Source organism: the organism of the source record quoted next, unplaced genomic scaffold (assembly GCF_019419815.1).
Source record: "Pyrus x bretschneideri cultivar Hongxiangsu unplaced genomic scaffold, Pyrus_bretschneideri_v1 Contig13, whole genome shotgun sequence".
Classification (NCBI taxonomy): domain Eukaryota; kingdom Viridiplantae; phylum Streptophyta; class Magnoliopsida; order Rosales; family Rosaceae; genus Pyrus; species Pyrus x bretschneideri.
In genome coordinates, this window is record NW_025999424.1 from 6,084,340 (window position 1) to 6,101,466 (window position 17,127).

Genomic DNA, 17,127 nt, shown 5'->3' on the forward strand with positions numbered 1-17,127 from the left:
TGGGGGGATGCAAGTGGTTCGGTAATGAGCAGGTGCGACGATTTGCAGTGGCGAGTCAGCAGGTTCTAGGGGTCGGGTTTCACTCAGTGGCTCGTGGGAATAGCGGATTGGGAGAAACGAGCGACGAGGATTGTCTGCCCTCGCACTTCAGGTCTTCCGTGTTCTCCTATTTATGTAATCACGGTTAAGTCACGTTAATATTTTATATTACTATTTATTTTTATCTTATTATCTCTATAAAAAAAATAATATAAAATACTAACGTGACTTAACTGTGACCACACAAACAAAAAAAATATAAAAGGACACCGAAAATGAAAGGGCAGATAATCCTTGCCCAGAAACGAGAGCCCGAAGGAGGGAGAGAGACAATTCCGTTTTTTTTTTGGTCAAAAGGGCGAGAGAGAATTGGAAATGATTTTTTAGTTTTTTTAATTTTTAATTTATTTTTAAACTTTTAATATTTAATTAATATTTAAATTTTTTAATATTTAATTAATTTTTTAATTCAATTGGTTAACAGAGTGGGACCTCTGTCTGCCACGTCAGCAGTTAACAAACAAATTAACAGAATTTTTAACAGAGGTCTAACATTGTAACAAATTTGTAAGATGATGTATGACATTGTATTTTTTAAAACATGAGGTATGAGATTGTTGTTTGACCTAAAGTTGAGGTAGCTTTGTGTAATTTACTTTATTTTTTTTATCAAATGATAGATTTTGTTAGATTAGATGTTAGATTAGTCACCGACAATATTCGAATTCACGCATCATGCAAGGGCTCAACTTTTTTCCACTACTGTTGTAAAGAGCCACCTCATAATTTGTAATTTCATGCCAATGGAAAAGAAATTCTCAAATCACTAAAATAATCGAAGTATTTAGTGTGATACATACTTCAATTAAGATAAGGTACTTACTAATTAAAATACATTAAGTTGAATTAGTAAGTTTAGGTATTTCTTAATCTCATTGTGAACTTATAATCAGTTGTTTGAAAGGACTAGCAGAACGAGTGAGTCATGCAGTGGAACTTCCACTGCACCACAGAATGCAAAGATTAGAAGCTAGATGGAATATTGAGGCATACAGTAAAAGGCCAGATGCAAAAAAGATACTACTTGAAATTGCCAAGCAAGATTTTACCAGGGTGCAATGTACACTCCAAATGTATCTTCAAGAAGTATCAAGGTAATCATATATTTTTTCCCTCTTATACATGCAATATTTGGGACAAGAGAATCGAATATAGGATTAAGAGTATAAAGTATACGTTATACCCATCAAGGTTATATAGGGAGAAAATTTTCACACGTTTTTTAGCTTCATCAACACCTCTCTTTATTTTTTATCATCAAATGAAATAAATTGAACAAAAACAATAAACACAATTAAAATGAGAATGTATGAGGACAAAAAATGGTGTGTTTATTATTTTCATTATTATATACATACGACCATAAGCATTAATCTAAATTTAATCAGTTTGTGGTAACTGAAAAGGGCGGGAATGTATTTATAATTCAACTTGGTACCTACCCTTTGCTTCATCCTTTCCATCAATTTTATAAAACATATTTCTACTAGTACTACTTGTACCATATATCAATTCTGATTCTCATTCAACTATTATGATATCACATTTCTCTTAATAGTAACTTTGCTTCATCAGAGACAGATTGATGGAGTGATATAAAAAGCAATGCTACTTTATGCAGATATATTTTCGTTACTTTCAGACATTTTGGATTACAAAAAGCAATGCAGGTGAAAAAGCCAATGAAATAAAAACGTGTGAATCAGAGGGGGATGGTGGAGGGGAGAGTGAAAGGTGCGGTCCCATAACACCTCAAATTTGAAGAGGCTTTTAAAAAAATTTCCATCTAGTATTATGTAATAATGTTCTATATTTAGAAAATTTATTTTGTTAGTACTTTAAAATTTTATTATGTATTTCTTATAAGAGTAGCTTTGGGTATTGCTATTGAGGTTAAATTTGTAAACTAAATGATGTGTCACCAATAAGAAATGAACACGTTTATCAACGCTTTAGTAATAATTCAATCATCAACTCACATGTCATTTAATTTAAAAAATTTTGTCTACAAATTTAATCTCCCTAACATTATTGTATATAAAAATTTGGATTACAATGATATATATTGATTGTCAATAATAACACACTAAAAAAAGATAGTTCTTCAATTTTAATGTTATATATTCAAATAAAACTTTGAAGTTAGAGTTTTGAAGTTTTTGGTTCCAATGCCTAATCAACCTAATTGTTAGATTGAAACTTTATGCTTGTTTAAATATTTTGATCGAGGTCCTAATCCTCATTTAAAAAAATTATTGCCAAACTTAGCGGACAGTAACTGTATATTAGTAAAATTTCAGAATAGGCATAGGCCTCAACTAGCCTCCATGTCTCCGCCCCTGGAGGTGGACGGGTGGAGAGGCTGCTATGTTTTAAAAATAAGAATATGGTGGTTGGTGATATAAGGTAAATAGGAAAATAAAACAAATGAGTGGGTCTAGCCACTCTCAAAATATATGATACTGTAATATAACTAAAACTAAATAAAACTTAAACCACAAAACACGTGAAATTGAAAAAACATGAGCTGAGGACCACTGAAGAGTCCCTTCAATATCAACAGTGACTAATTCCAAGTACATGCATGTAATTTTCGGTTGCGTTCATTTTTCTTTTGGTAAAAAAAAATAATAATAATAACGGTAGTAGTGGGATACCATTCCGAACCGGATCGCTGTTTTTACAGAAAGCTCTCCTCAAGAGGTTTTTTTACAAGCGGTCGAACTCCTAACCTCCCTAGAGATGGTACTCAGAAGAACCGTCCAACTTATGGCCTAGCCAGCTTCTATCCACTGGACCAAACCCCATTGGGTTTCGGTTTTGGTTCTTTCGTTTGGCTGTCGCACATTTTTACTTTTCATTGTTCAAAGCATGCAACCTCTTTCTTCGACGACAAACGGTCCTACATGGCCTTCACGAGATCAGAAGTCCTAGCAATTGGACATGTTGGACCAACCTAAAAGCAAAGCAACAAGGACATGCTGACAAGAAGCACGAGCTTGATCGTAAATAATCTGAAATAAGAGGGCACGATAAACTAACATACCATGCATCACTGCCTTATATATGTCCATCTTTTGATATCAAATTCACAAAAATGGTTCTAGTAGCTTCAGCTTGTTTCTTGCAGCCACATTGCTCCTCGATGAATAATATTACGCATTTTCGAAGCCCTGGCACCTACAAGCCAAGCATATGGAATTACGATTTTATTCAGTCCTTGAAGATTGATCATAATACCCTACAGGTGATAGATCGATTTGGAATTACGATTTTAATTACGACAATATTTTTTTTCTTTCTCTCTTGTGTGTCCATTTGCGCTTTTGTTTAGTATTTAAAAGACCAAAAAAGTTCATGCCGTTGGAATGTAACAAACATCAAAAACCTCGTGACGTTAAATTTTGTTTTGAGGCCTTTTGCTCATACATATCTAATTGTACATGCATGTAATTAAATCATATTGAATTGTACATGCATGTAGTTAAATTGAATATAGTATCAAAGTAATTAGTCGTAGACTGCTGAACCGAACTTGAAGATACAATATATAGGATACAAGTTTTATCTAGACGTATTACTTACACTTAATTACTATTGTAGGATAAAGCATACAAGGACGGGTGGAAGTTTCTTGAGGAGAAAGTTAAGCATATGATTGATTACGATGATGATGAAATCAACACGTTGACTATGCTTGAGTTCATTGATGACATCCAACAGTTAGGTTTGGGATATCACTTTGAGGAGGACATAACGAGAGCCCTTGATAAAATATTGAACAACATTGATGACCAGAGAATTGACCAGAGTCTCCACTTCACTGCTCTCAGCTTCAGGCTCCTTAGACAACATGGATTTGAGGTCTCCCAAAGTATGTAATACGTGAACTTTTTGTTATTTATTGTTACAAATGACAGATAATCTACATTAAATTTATGTAAATTATAGAATAGGATTTTAACCCAGAAAGTACTTAATTTGTGGATTAACAGCTAGCTACCTTAAATCTAAACAAATTACACCTAAATTTAACTTTTTATCATTGCAACTCAACATTAGAATTTAGTAATATTCATATTTACTAATAAGTGCGAAAGTGGAGAGTTTGCAACCAATTTATTATCTCACTCCTTTAGTTTAAATATATCGATGTATAGAAAAATACATTTATCATATACAGTTGATACCACATAGTTTCATTAGGTATATTCGGTATGATTACATCAAAACTATATTTAGTAGGATTCTAGCTCGTATGGATACATATGCGAGACTTAAGGTGCAAGGCTTCGAGAAACTAGAAATAGTCTTGGAGGTGCGGGCTTCTCTAAAATCAGTGTTGGTTATTAGCACTATACCATGTATGAACTCACTTATACTATATTTCAATGAGAGGATTGTGAGTTACAAATAATACTAGACTTAATGCTTAAAAATGCACTTTAAGAGAACACTATAACAATGAACTACTCAAGCACTTGAAAGGTGATTTTGAAACACGGCAAAATTACAAGTGCCCTACAAATTCAGACATTAAACACAGACCTTTCATATTTACTTCTAGTCATTTTCAAGTCTCTCTTTCTAAATGCATTCTCCATCTAAATTACTAGATATGTACATAATAAACTTGTATGAAACGCAGATGTATTCAGTAGATTCACGGACGGGAATGGAAGTTTCAAGGCATGGCTTTGCAAGGATGTAAAAGGAATGCTAAGTCTGTATGAAGCTTCATATTTTGCTTTCGAAGGAGAGAGCTTGTTGGACGAGGGCCTTGTATTCTCAACCATTTGTCTCAAGAACCTCAGTGGAGCTAATGTTACCAAAGGACTAGCAGAACAAGTTAGTCATGCACTGGAACTTCCACTGCACCATAGAATGCAAAGATTAGAAGCTAGGTGGTATATTGAGGCATACAGTAAAAGGCCAGATGCAAATCAGGTGCTACTTGAAATTGCCAAGCGAGATTTTAACCGGGTGCAATGCACACTCCAAATGGATCTTCAAGAAGTATCAAGGTAACTATATTTGGGAAGAGAGAATCAAACACAGAATTAGGAGTACAATTGTATATATGTTTTAAACCATCAAGGGAATTATATACTTACGACCATAAGCATTATCCTAACTCAATCAGTGTATTTGCTTCATTAATATTGCATTTAGGTGGTGGGCGGATATGGGCTTAGCAAAGAAGTTGAGCTTCACCAGAGACAGATTGATGGAGTGCTTTTTTTGGTCGGTTGGAATCGTCTTTGAACCTCAACACAGTCATGCCAGGAAAGGGCTGGCAAAAGTGGCTGCTCTAGTAACCACCATTGATGATGTCTATGATGTTTATGGTACTTTGGATGAACTAGAGCTTTTTACTTCTGCAGTTGAAAGGTTAGAAATTTTCTATTGTGTTTATATATATATATATATATATATATATATAGATTGCGCGGGATGAACTCTTCTCTGCGTTTCATTAACAATCTCATAATTAATCCTTAATTGCGTACTTATGCTGCTCAGATGGGACATCAAATTTATACAAATTCTCCCAAATTACATGAAGCTTTGTTTTCTAGCTCTTTACAATACAGTGAATGAGATGGTTTATGACACTTTAAAGGAGCAAGGAGAAAACGTCCTCCCTTATGTCACCAAAGCTGTACGTACACTACATTCATATATCATATATCCAAAAATGCTACTTAGACATAAAATTAATCACATTAATAATATCATATTATTCTCTAATTAAATTATAATTTATGTTTCCAATATTAATTAACTGCAATCTTTTGAATTATACATATCTCAGTGGGCTGATTTGTGCAAAGCATTTCTAAAAGAGACAACGTGGTGCTATAACAAGCACACACCCACATTTGAAGAATATATTGACAATGCGTGGATATCAGTCTCTGGGGTGGTGATCTTACTTCATACATATTTTCTCCTCAACCCAAAGATCACAAAGCAAACACTTGAATGCTTAGAGAATCACCACAACCTCTTGCGTTGGCCATCTCTTATTTTTCGGCTTTCCAATGATTTGAGTACTTCGGCAGTATGTATTTAATTCAAATTCCTTTTAATAACTATTTTAGTTTTTCATTTTTAGACTGAAGATTAAAAATCTGTTTAGTAACTTTGTACAGCTCTGAGGTTTTTAAATAAAAAATAAAAACTGAAAACCAAAATCAAACTTGAAAGGACAATAATAAAAACACACTATTTTTTACCTCCTCCACTTCCCTGTTTAATTCTGTATCACTATTTCATTTGATTTATTCAATCTAATGTTTGAAATAAAAATAATTGTGCGAGAGGCTGAAAATCAGCTCCTATTGAAAAGTCTCAAAAGTTTTAACAAGTTTATGGTTTTCACAAAAACAAAATAATTATCAAACGATCCCTTAATTTGTTTTTAATATGTACTTTAATGCATCATGCATGTATTAATTTATCTTCACTATACTAATTTGTTGTCACACTGCAGGCAGAAGTGGAGAGAGGAGAAACTGCGAATTCAATCTCATGCATGATGCGTGACAGTCTGAATATTTCCGAGGAATCTGTTCGTGAATATATAAGTAATTTGGTTGAAAATAGTTGGAAGAAGCTGAACAAGGATGAAGCTTCTGCTTCTCCATTTACAAAGCAGTTTGTAAAAGCAGCAATAAACCTTGCTCGGATTTCCCAATGCGTATACCAATATGGTGATGGGCATGGAGCTCCAGATGCAATAGCAAAGAATCGAATCCTATCAGTGATTATCGATCCCATTTAAAGACCATAAGACACATTTATATGTTGGATGGTTATTAGCCACTAACACAATGGCATGTATTTTAGTTTCCTGTTCGATTTTTCAATATGTTTTTTTTTTATGAGTATTACACAAAATTACCTCAACTTTAGGTCGAATTACAATCGTAAACCTCATGTTTAAACATTACAATATCATACCTTAACTTATGTATGCGTTGCAATGGCATACCTTCGTTAAGTTTTCTATCAATTTGGCTGTTAAATGATGAAGTGGCAGGAACAGGGTCCACTCCTTCGTCAACAGGAATAAAAATTATTAATTACTGATTAATTATTAAATTTGTATCTGAAAAATAATTAATTAAGAAAAAAAAAAACTCTCTCTCTCCTTCTTGTTGGTCCCTTCATTCTCATCTCCTCTTCCTATTTCCATTCAATTTCAGTATCAAATTCAGTACCCACAAACCGATTCTCACCGTTAATCCTCAATGGGCCCTTATCCGATAATCCAGACGCCAAATCTCCAGGAGCAAAGACGACCAAGAAATCGTCGCCCCTGCCAGGCGTCATCGAGAACGCGAATTCGGTGGAAAACGATGGTGGGTTGCTGAGATTCCCGTTGACAAATTTAAAGGGTTTTCTGCGGAGGAGAAGATCGGAGCTTGAGATGGACGACCGCGTAAGGTTGACATAGGATCCACCGCCTCCTAGCCCGATGTCACCGAGGAGGAAAGTTTCGAAATTGTATGCGGGTTGCTATTGTTGCTTGGGCTCGGAAGAAGAAATGGGTTCTGCAACTAGGGTTTGGGTTAGGAAATAGGAGTATGGAGATGAGGAAATGAAGGGGACGAACAGGAAGGAGATAAAGTTTATTTTATTTTATTTTTTTTAGATTAATTTTAATTTAAATAAAAAATTAATAATTTATTGATAATTAATAATTTTTTGTTCCAGGTGAGTGAGTGGCCTTGTTGTCCGCCACTTTAGCAGTTAATAGCCAACATTGGCGGAGCTACACCCAGCTACAGTGTGTTGTTGTAGCCTAGGAAGGATTTTAACAAATTGCAGCTATAATAGTTTATATATGAGGTCGTTGTTGTTTATTGTAAGTATAATAGCCCATCCAAATCCTGTCAAAACTAATAGTTAATGTGTTTCTTAATTTATAAATAATACTTTTTTTTGTCAAATAATACTTTTATTACCTTATATATTATTTTGAGGCTAAAAGTAAAAATGGTAAATTAATACATAATTAGGTTTATCCTACTCTCCATGCTTTTTACCCCATTCGTTCAAACAAAAAAACCCTCTACCCTACTCCACAAAGCTGCGTTGCTTTCCCAAGAAAAGAAAAACTATGAATCACCATCAAATTATTTTCTAATGAAATTCAACACCAAGTATTTCTTCATCTCTTCATTAACTTATTTCCTGACTCAATTGTTAGGTTAATTTTTTTTTTTTTTTTAGTCCTTGAATTTGTCTATTAAGGTTAAAGATTTTGGGAAGCCCATGTTTCATGGTTCTTGTATTTGTAACTAATAAAAAGGGTTCTACAACAATATTAATTCTGATAATAACAAAAGATTTCAATTCCATTACAGGGGCACAACTTGAATTGGTATCCCCTAACCTGTTTTTTCTTTTGGGTACTTGTTATCAACAAAAGTGATATATTTGTTCTCTTTCTATTGCTTTTTTGTATGCATGTTTTATTTGTGTAAAAATTAGTTGGAAAGTAATTAATAAACTCATTTGGATTAGTACTTCATGTTCTTACTTTTATGTAGATTATTATATAATTTTATGTGGGTAAAAGAAATATCATATGATTACATGCTAATAATTTTAGCTAGCCCACCCAAGAAAAATTTTCTGGCTCCACTATTGATAGCCAAATTGACAGAAAATTTAAAGGAGGTCTGACATTGCAACGAATTCATAAGTTGAGGTATGACATTGCAATGTTTGAAATATAAGGTATGAAATTGTGGTTCGACCTATAGTTGAGGTAGTGTTATGTAATTTACCTTAAAAGGGAGGGGTAAGGGTGGGCTTAGCCTCATAATGAGCTAGCAATAATGTGATTCAATTTCGCATTTGGTGAGAATCAAACTCAAGTCCTCTTACTGACAAGTAAAGAGAAATACCACAAGACCGTAATACTAAGTGATCTTCAATATGTATTACACTAAAATGTTTGTATTTAATCTAAATGTCATGTGATATTTGATATTTAATCTCTCAAAGCTCCAAATAGTTTTTGGTGTTTAAAAATTAGAAGCCATTTGACTGGTTAATACTAATATGTACAAAGCAGTGTAATTGGATGATACTGCATTTCAATACAAAATTGACAAAAATTTGACAAATCATTACCAAGTGTTGTAGTCTTGTAGATTAATATCCATTACCAAAACTATACGTCTTCTTATATAAGGAAATGTATAATTTGGGTGATGGATAATTATATAAATTCTAAAAGAAAGTTTATATGAATTTTTGTTTCGAAGAGGAATGGTTCTGGTTATAGGCCAAAGTCAATAATAAGTGAAAATGATAACTAAAAATATCAACAAGAATTCACTAAGTTTCTTTAATATCTCATATGAAATGCTCATATATATAGGGAAACCTTTAATGGAAGGGATCCTCTTTTTTTTTTTTTTTAAATGGGGATTAGTTGTAGGGTCCACACAACATCGAATTTTAACGATCCGAACCGTCTATTTTTCAAGTTGCACCTCATAGATCATCCTTGCAAAATATTAGCCAAATCCGAAATGTTTAAGACATTTAATTGAGTTCAAAGAAATTAACAAATACTTTGTTATATAAAAAACAATGAAATTTTATCTTGATAATTAAATTGATAAATGGTTTCAGATTGAATTGAATTTTTGTAAGGATGATCTCTGAATTGAGACTTACAAAATAGACGGTTTGGATCGTTAAAGTTCGATGTGGAGTGAACCCCACACTTAATCTCTATTTTTTGAAAAAATAAAAATAAGAATCCCTTTGCATAAAGGGCCTATCTAATATATAGGAAGTCTTTAAGGGAAGGGATCCCCATTTTTCAAAAAAAAAAAAAAAAAAAAAAGGGGGACATCCTCTTGACTGTTAGATTTGACTTTAATGAAATCCTGTGGTTGAGATTTTGTGGTCTGTGATTTAATCTTAAACACAGAATTTCATTAAAGTCAAATCTAACGGTCAAGAGGAGTATCCTTATTTTATTTTTTAAAATAAGAATCTCTTCCCTTAAAGGGCATGTATATATATAATCACTTGATTTAGCAATCATTTTTTTAGGTTTTGAGTTAGTTTTTAGTTTTTATCTTTCAGTTTTTAGTTTTCATCTATTAAAATGATTGAAGATTGTTATCAAACAAATTTTTAGTTTTCAAATTTTTATTTTATTTTAAAAAGTCAAAATGGTTGTTATCAAACAACCACATATTATTTTTGAATCACGGGGCAAATGCAAGGCAGAAGTACTAGGAAAAACAAAGAGGATTCCTTTTGAACTTTGACCATTTATTTTAGTGGCCCCTTCACTTCAATATTTACTATTAAACAAAATCTTGAATGATTCTTCTATCAACTTAATTGTTTTTCAGCACAAATCTAATCGCTCTTCAACAAACTTCTCTTACCACTTCAGCTGCTATCTCAAAACTTTCCTTCAAACATTATTGATCTAGTGATATTTCATGTTCTAAGTAAATATGAAATGAAATATTTGACAATAAAATGTATGAACTGAATTGACATAAAAAATAATATGAAATGAAATATGTTCAGCTTTTATATCACACAGAATATATGGTTGCCAGCTTGCACTCTATAACTGTGAGAGTGACTGAAAGAAACTGACTTAACCTGGTACCAACCAGAGGATCCTTGCTAGATCTTCTTTGTGAGGATCCAGAGATCATTCAATCATATCCGTTCTTCTTCGTACATTGTGCGATCTGATATCATTGTAAATTTTTATATTTAAAATTGAATATAAACACTACCTGATAAAAATTGACCACTCAATATACAATGAACAGATATAATTAAAAGATCCTCAAAATCTACACAAAGAGACTCCGAGAAGAGTCCTCACTCATTTATTCCTACCCACCCATAGCACTAGGAATCAGCAAAGAGACCATCCATTTGAAAATGACTCCACAGAAGTTATCTTTATGTAGGGGGACCATCTGCTAGCAGAGGGACCATCCATTAAAATCTAGGAGTCGGTTGCGGCTTGGGGCTAACTAAATGGATTTAATTAAATTTATTGTATAAAATAAACATATGACACAACCCAACCCAGAAAGTCCACTTGGACCTTGAATCGAGCTATGATGGCCGACACCTGGAAGGTGACGAAGCCATAAAATGTGATAGTGTATAAAAAAGTGAATGAATTTGAATCTAAAAGTGTCTAAATACCAGAGTGCGCTACGAGTGGGAGCGAACCCATTTCACACGCGATGTCAGAGCATAAGTAAGGTACCGTAATGTGGGTAAGAATCATACCCTAAAAAAATATCCATCAATACTAAGATTCGCCACAGATTCTTGTCGATACAAACTCAGTAGCTAAAACCTGGAGGGCACCAAACAGAAGGTGTGAGTAAGCAATAAAACCAAGCTTCCCAAAGTTATTACCTCTCTAAAAGTAATGCCCCTAAATGTAAAACCCGTATCGTTTTCCATAAGACAGTACAACATATATACATATATCCAAACCATACTCGGAAATGACCAAAACCACGGTTTGCCATCACATCCACCATACATTAATAAGTAGGCCAAATGAACTAAATCAATACAAAGTGATATATCAGTTAGAGTCAGCTAAAATGACATGTACAACTTATCCGTATCTCATCAATCATGGCTAGCATATAAGTCGGAGTCACCTATAGTGACCTGTACGACTTATCCATATCTCGTCAATCCTGGCTAGCATATAAGTCGGAGTCACCTATAGTGACCTGTACGACTTATCCATATCTCCTCAATCCTGGCTAGCATATAAGTCGGAGTCACCTATAGTGACCTGTACAACTTATCCATATCTCGTCAATCCTGGCTAGCATATAAGTCGGAGTCACTTATAGTGACCTGTACGACTTATCCATATCTCGTTAATCCTGGCTAGCATATAGCTCAATAAGTATACCTGCACACGAGTCGGAACCACCTAAAGTGGTCTGTACGACAGGACTGGGTGTAAATAAATACGCTCGAGTGCTACGATCACGTGAAGACTGGGCGAATAATCGCAGGTCACCTACGAGTCGGAACCACCTAAAGTGGTCTGTACGACAGAACTGTGCACCTACCTTGGATCTAAGGTGAGCGTAAGGTGCGGGAGGTGAACATCACGTGAAGGACTGTGCCCTGGCCACGGACGGGAGCATTAACACCGGGGTGCAGGTTTATGAACTTTCAATGCATCTCAATATAACATGTGCAACTCATGGCAACCAGTACAACAGTATCGAAGTTGCCTAACTCATAACTGTAGTCATGCTATAACGCAATCGATTCAACTAGTACCATAAACTCACCTGAACTTACCTGGGTGTCTTGAGTTCACCTTTGCACTTGAAAGCATTCCCAATAATTATATGCAAGTAATATACATATGGATATATCATGATGCAATCTACTACTCAACCATGTCGTGGCATTTTCAATTATAAACAATATGGTATGAAGTGCACAATCAATAACGCCCTATTCCCAAACTACTTATTTTCAAGGATAATTATCCATGACAACCCAATTAACTCTAATTTAACTAACTAATTCACAAAACTAAAACTTGTCTTTACCAATTTCCTTCGCATTTCTCAATTTCCCAAGCAAGGCTTTTGTCTCAAATATTTTATGGCTGCATCTAACGTCTCGTTAGACTGCCTACGTACCCTAAACAGGGATCAAGCCATTCGTAGTTCACATAGTACTTCAAGCATTCACAATAATTATATATGAAAGTAATATGCCTAATCAATTTAAAGTTGTCGATAGAACTCTCAATAATATGTACGATAAAAAGGAAAAGATGCACTCACCTGGAGTCCACGCTATACTTCTCTAGCGCACGCATCAAGGCGTCCTGAATGATCGGTCCCTGTGGCCAATTATCAAATCACATCTCAGAACTCTTATCCGTAGAATACGTAATTCCCATAAAACACAACCTCAATGACATTCTAAAATAGTTTGATACCCATTGACCACAAGTCAACCGTCGATCAAAGATCGACGGTAGGGTTTACAACCCTGTATAACTTGACCCGGAAGATCCGCATATCAGATTTCCAATCCGTAACTCCCAACGATCCACAATATGTTTCTAGAATAACATATTAAAATTTCATTACGATCCAACGGTCAGATCTCCGCCAATTGCCTAAAACAAGTGGCCGTGAACATTTATTTTACTAACTTACAAATCCAATTCAGGAAGATCCGTAAGTCAGATTCCCGATTCGTAAATTCCTATGATCTTTAAATATTACTTATTGTAATGTATCCAATTTTGGTGACGATCCAACGGTCGGATCATCGATTCACATTTTTATCAAGTAACGTATCGTAACGAATTTAGGTTCCAACTATCAACCTACGTCATTCAAATGACAAAACTGAATTCAAGACATTTGACATAGCCTAAAAATAGCATTGGCGGCCCACTGGCCACGCGCCGCTGCGGGTGGCGGTCGGCCGTCCCGACTCGCCGGAAAATCCAACTATTTCCAAAAATTCTCAAACTTCACAGAAATGAAGATCTCAGTGAGAGGAGCAACTTTCATACCTGCCACGAAGTCCAAAAGTGGACGGAAGATGGTCAATTTTCCCCACGAAGCCGGCGGGTGCCTAAAACTTCCCGACGTCGATTCGTCGTCTACGGTGGTCCAACAGGGTCAAGGTTGGTTGGGTTTTGCTCCTGGGATGATGGGCTACAAAGCCCAAGTGGTGGCATCGGCCATTGCTTTGCCGATTTGCCGAAAAATCAAAAAGGGTGGCCGGAGCACCATTGATTTTCGTCAACTTTCGTGGCCTCAAACCTCCACATCCCTTCGTTAATCAAGGTGGTTCTTGGGTGGGTTTTGTAGAGGGGAATGAGAGCTTCAAGATGGTGGTGGTGGCATCGAAAAACTCCACCGGAGTTGGCCGGAATCGGCCTTGGAAAATGGGCACCCGCAGTGGGTGCGGGTGGACGAAACCCACTTCCTTTTTTTTTTTTTTGTGTTCTTTTCTTTCTTCCAATTCTGATTGGGCCTTTCCCCACAAGGGGGAATTTAATTTAAATAAACGTTAAACCTTGAATAACCAATTTCGAACGTCCGTAACTATATCGTTATAATCCGGACTCGCAAATAGCTTTCGCCGATACGTTCGTACCAATAAGTACTACGAGGATATGCTAAAAGAATAAGTCCCACATCTCTCGAGTCGATGGTCAACGGAAGTCAAAGTCCTTGCCTCTAGGGCAATTTTGTAAATTCACGCTTTTAAAATAAAATAAAAACGTAAAATTTGGAACGGGTTGTCACACATAGGTGTCTACTTAAATTTCAAAAAAATTATACTTGTATTAAAAATTTTAAAAAGTTAAGACTTAAGCTATCATGGTATTGGTATCAGCACAGATAAATGCAGCAAAAATAAGAAAAACAAAAAACCCAAGTATGCTCTACTCATTTTTATACGCTCCATCACCACCGCCGCAAAAGAATTCTCCTCCGAGTACAGCATCACCATATTATAACTCTCAGCTTCACACTACAAACCGAAAGCATGGAAAAATTTATTTGAACAAAAAATAGACCTTTTCGACCGATACAATGAATCAAAGTTGCTGCGCAGTGTGCGTGAGACAAATTGATTCGCATAATTGGTTTGTGTAAGGTGTGAAGAATATATGAGAGTTGGGCGAGAAAAAATGAAAGGATGAGTGACCAAAACTCAAAGGCTAAGAGAAAGATGAATTTTTGGCGTAGTCTATACTAAATATATGGACTTTAACAAAACAGTCAATTATAACACAACATCTAATATGGGTATTTAATTAAATATTTTATTCTTTGCGGTGCGGTTCGGTTTCAAAAGGCCAAAACTGAAACTAAACCGTTTTCTTTTACTGCGATTCGGTTTCAATCCCAAAGCGCTTCAAAACCGTAAAACCAAACCGATTGGTATGGTCAAGTTTGGTTCATGTTTCAGTTTCAATGATTCCAAGTGCCTACCCATAGTACGGATTATTGTCATGATGTTTATATCATTAATACTTTAATTACATAGTTATTGATGTTACGACATTATCGGTCTAGTGATAGTTCATGTCCAAAGTACATATGAAATGAAAGATATGACCTAAAAAATAATATGAAATGAAATATGTTCAGCCTTTTTTTTTTTTGTCAAAAGGTAATTTTTACTCAACTAAATGCGAATTGAAACGTCTACATCTTCAGATAGAATATTAAATAAAAACTCAGGGCAGCATCCTAGCAGAAAGAACCTCCCCTCAAGGTAACATACGAGGCTACAGCATGAGCCGCGACATTTCCTTTCCGCTTAACAAACACAAACCTCACCCTTCCTACTTAAGATGCCAGAAAACCAATATCATGAATAAAGCATTCTAAAGTAGCATCGGTCACATATTCCCCATTAAGCATTCGAATTAAGGCTTGGGAGTCAGACTCAATCTCCACATCATCGAAGCCTAAATCCCTGCAAACTTTTAAAGCCGCACAAACCGCAGCAACTTTAGCCATTGCCGCATTGTTGAATAGCAAACCCCTTTCCCAACCACAACCCTTCCCCCCCCCCCCCACCATAATCTGTTGCCGCACCAAAGTAACTCTAAACTCCATAATCTGTTGCCGCACCAAAGTAACTCTTTCCATGAGATTTGCCGCCGCGCCTTTGAAAAACGTCTCGTTTCTATACTTCCAGATTCTCCACATAATAAACATACATTCCTGCAGGATCAACTCTTTTCTTTCTTCATTCCGGAATCGATTGCATAAACTGTGCCAAATCTCGCCAAAATCCTTCCATGTGGAAGGCTCCATGTCTAGCTGCAAAGAGCAGTAAAACCACATTACCCTGCTGAACTCGCATTCAAAGAAAAGATGTTGCTCAGTCTCCCTGGCATCACCACACACAGCACAAGAAGTATCCACTCTCATTCTTTGTCGGTTAAGATTTACACGCACTGCCAGCGAGGTGTTGCAGCACCGCCAACTGAAGAACTTCATTTTATTTGGGACAAGCAACCTCCAAACCTCCTGCCATCGACGGTCAACCTCATCCCACCGACTGCTCCCTCCCCCCAGTCCATTTCCGCCCAAGTTCCCCATTTTCCTGCATTTCCATAGCGACACCATACCCCGTCCGAAAAGAGTAGTCCTCGTTACTGGTATGATGCCAAATGACTCTATCCTTACACCCCGCAAAACTTGTTGGTAAGCCAAGGATAATATTGTTCTCCTCCTCCTAAAAACATTTTCGAATCAATTCTGTCTTCCAGGCACTCGTCTCTGTATCAATCAGTTCCCTCACCTTTATTGGCATCTCAGCATGCTTTGATCGGACTCGAAAGGTATGAGGCCTTGGGAGCCAAGGGTCTTGGCAAACGCGAATACAGCAACCATCACCAACCCTTCACCTTCTCCCTCTTTCCAAAATCCTTCTTCCTTGAATGATGCCCTTCCACCCCCAAGAAGACCTTTTGCCTACCTTAGCCTTCATAAACGATCGGTCAGGGAAGTATTTTTCTTTAAGAATCTGGCCTAGCAACAAATTGGGGTTATGCAGAAGCCTTCATCCAATCTTCGCTAGAAAAGCCAAGTTAAAAGATAAAAGATCCCTAAACCCCAACCCTCCCAACGTCTTCCTTCTTTTCAATTTCTCCCAGCTAATCCAATGCATTCCGTTCTTCTCCCCTACTTCCCCGCCAACAAGGCCATGGCAACAGTTTTACTTAGAACTTCTTTTCCGGCCGGTGACAGAAATTGTTCCGCCCATCCATTAATTCTCCAGTCTAGAGCCTCGTGAACCCCTTCAAACACCACCTTCTTTGATGAGCCAAAGTCAACACCTAGCCCCAAATACTTGCCAAAGACATCCTTGCTAACAAAATTAGTGCAGGGGGCAAGCATCCTTCTCCATTGCCACGAGTAGCAAGAACCAAAATACATTGAACTCTTCTCTCTATTAATGACTTGACCG

General features: G+C 36.0%; 1 protein-coding gene across 1 annotated transcript; it reads left to right on the top strand.

Moving 5' to 3' along the window:
• Positions 1 to 3,214: 3,214 nt before the first annotated feature.
• On the top strand, positions 3,215 to 7,990 carry LOC103946958 (tricyclene synthase EBOS, chloroplastic-like). Its single transcript, XM_009357788.2, has 7 exons — positions 3,215 to 3,346; positions 3,703 to 3,973; positions 4,748 to 5,123; positions 5,272 to 5,490; positions 5,623 to 5,761; positions 5,915 to 6,163; positions 6,596 to 7,990. The coding sequence occupies exons 1-7, from the start codon at positions 3,245 to 3,247 to the stop codon at positions 6,884 to 6,886; spliced, it is 1,647 nt and encodes a 548-aa protein (XP_009356063.1). The 5' UTR covers positions 3,215 to 3,244; the 3' UTR covers positions 6,887 to 7,990.
• The last annotated feature ends 9,137 nt before the right edge of the window (positions 7,991 to 17,127 follow it).

Excerpts from the sequence above, each read along its gene's own strand:
- LOC103946958 (XM_009357788.2), top strand. The coding sequence starts at position 3,245 with ATGAATAATATTACGCATTTTCGAAGCCCTGGCACCTACAAGCCAAGC. Across the intron at positions 3,347-3,702 it reads TTGATCATAATACCCTACAG|GATAAAGCATACAAGGACGG; the intron begins GTGATAGATCGA and ends TTACTATTGTAG. Across the intron at positions 3,974-4,747 it reads TGGATTTGAGGTCTCCCAAA|ATGTATTCAGTAGATTCACG; the intron begins GTATGTAATACG and ends TATGAAACGCAG.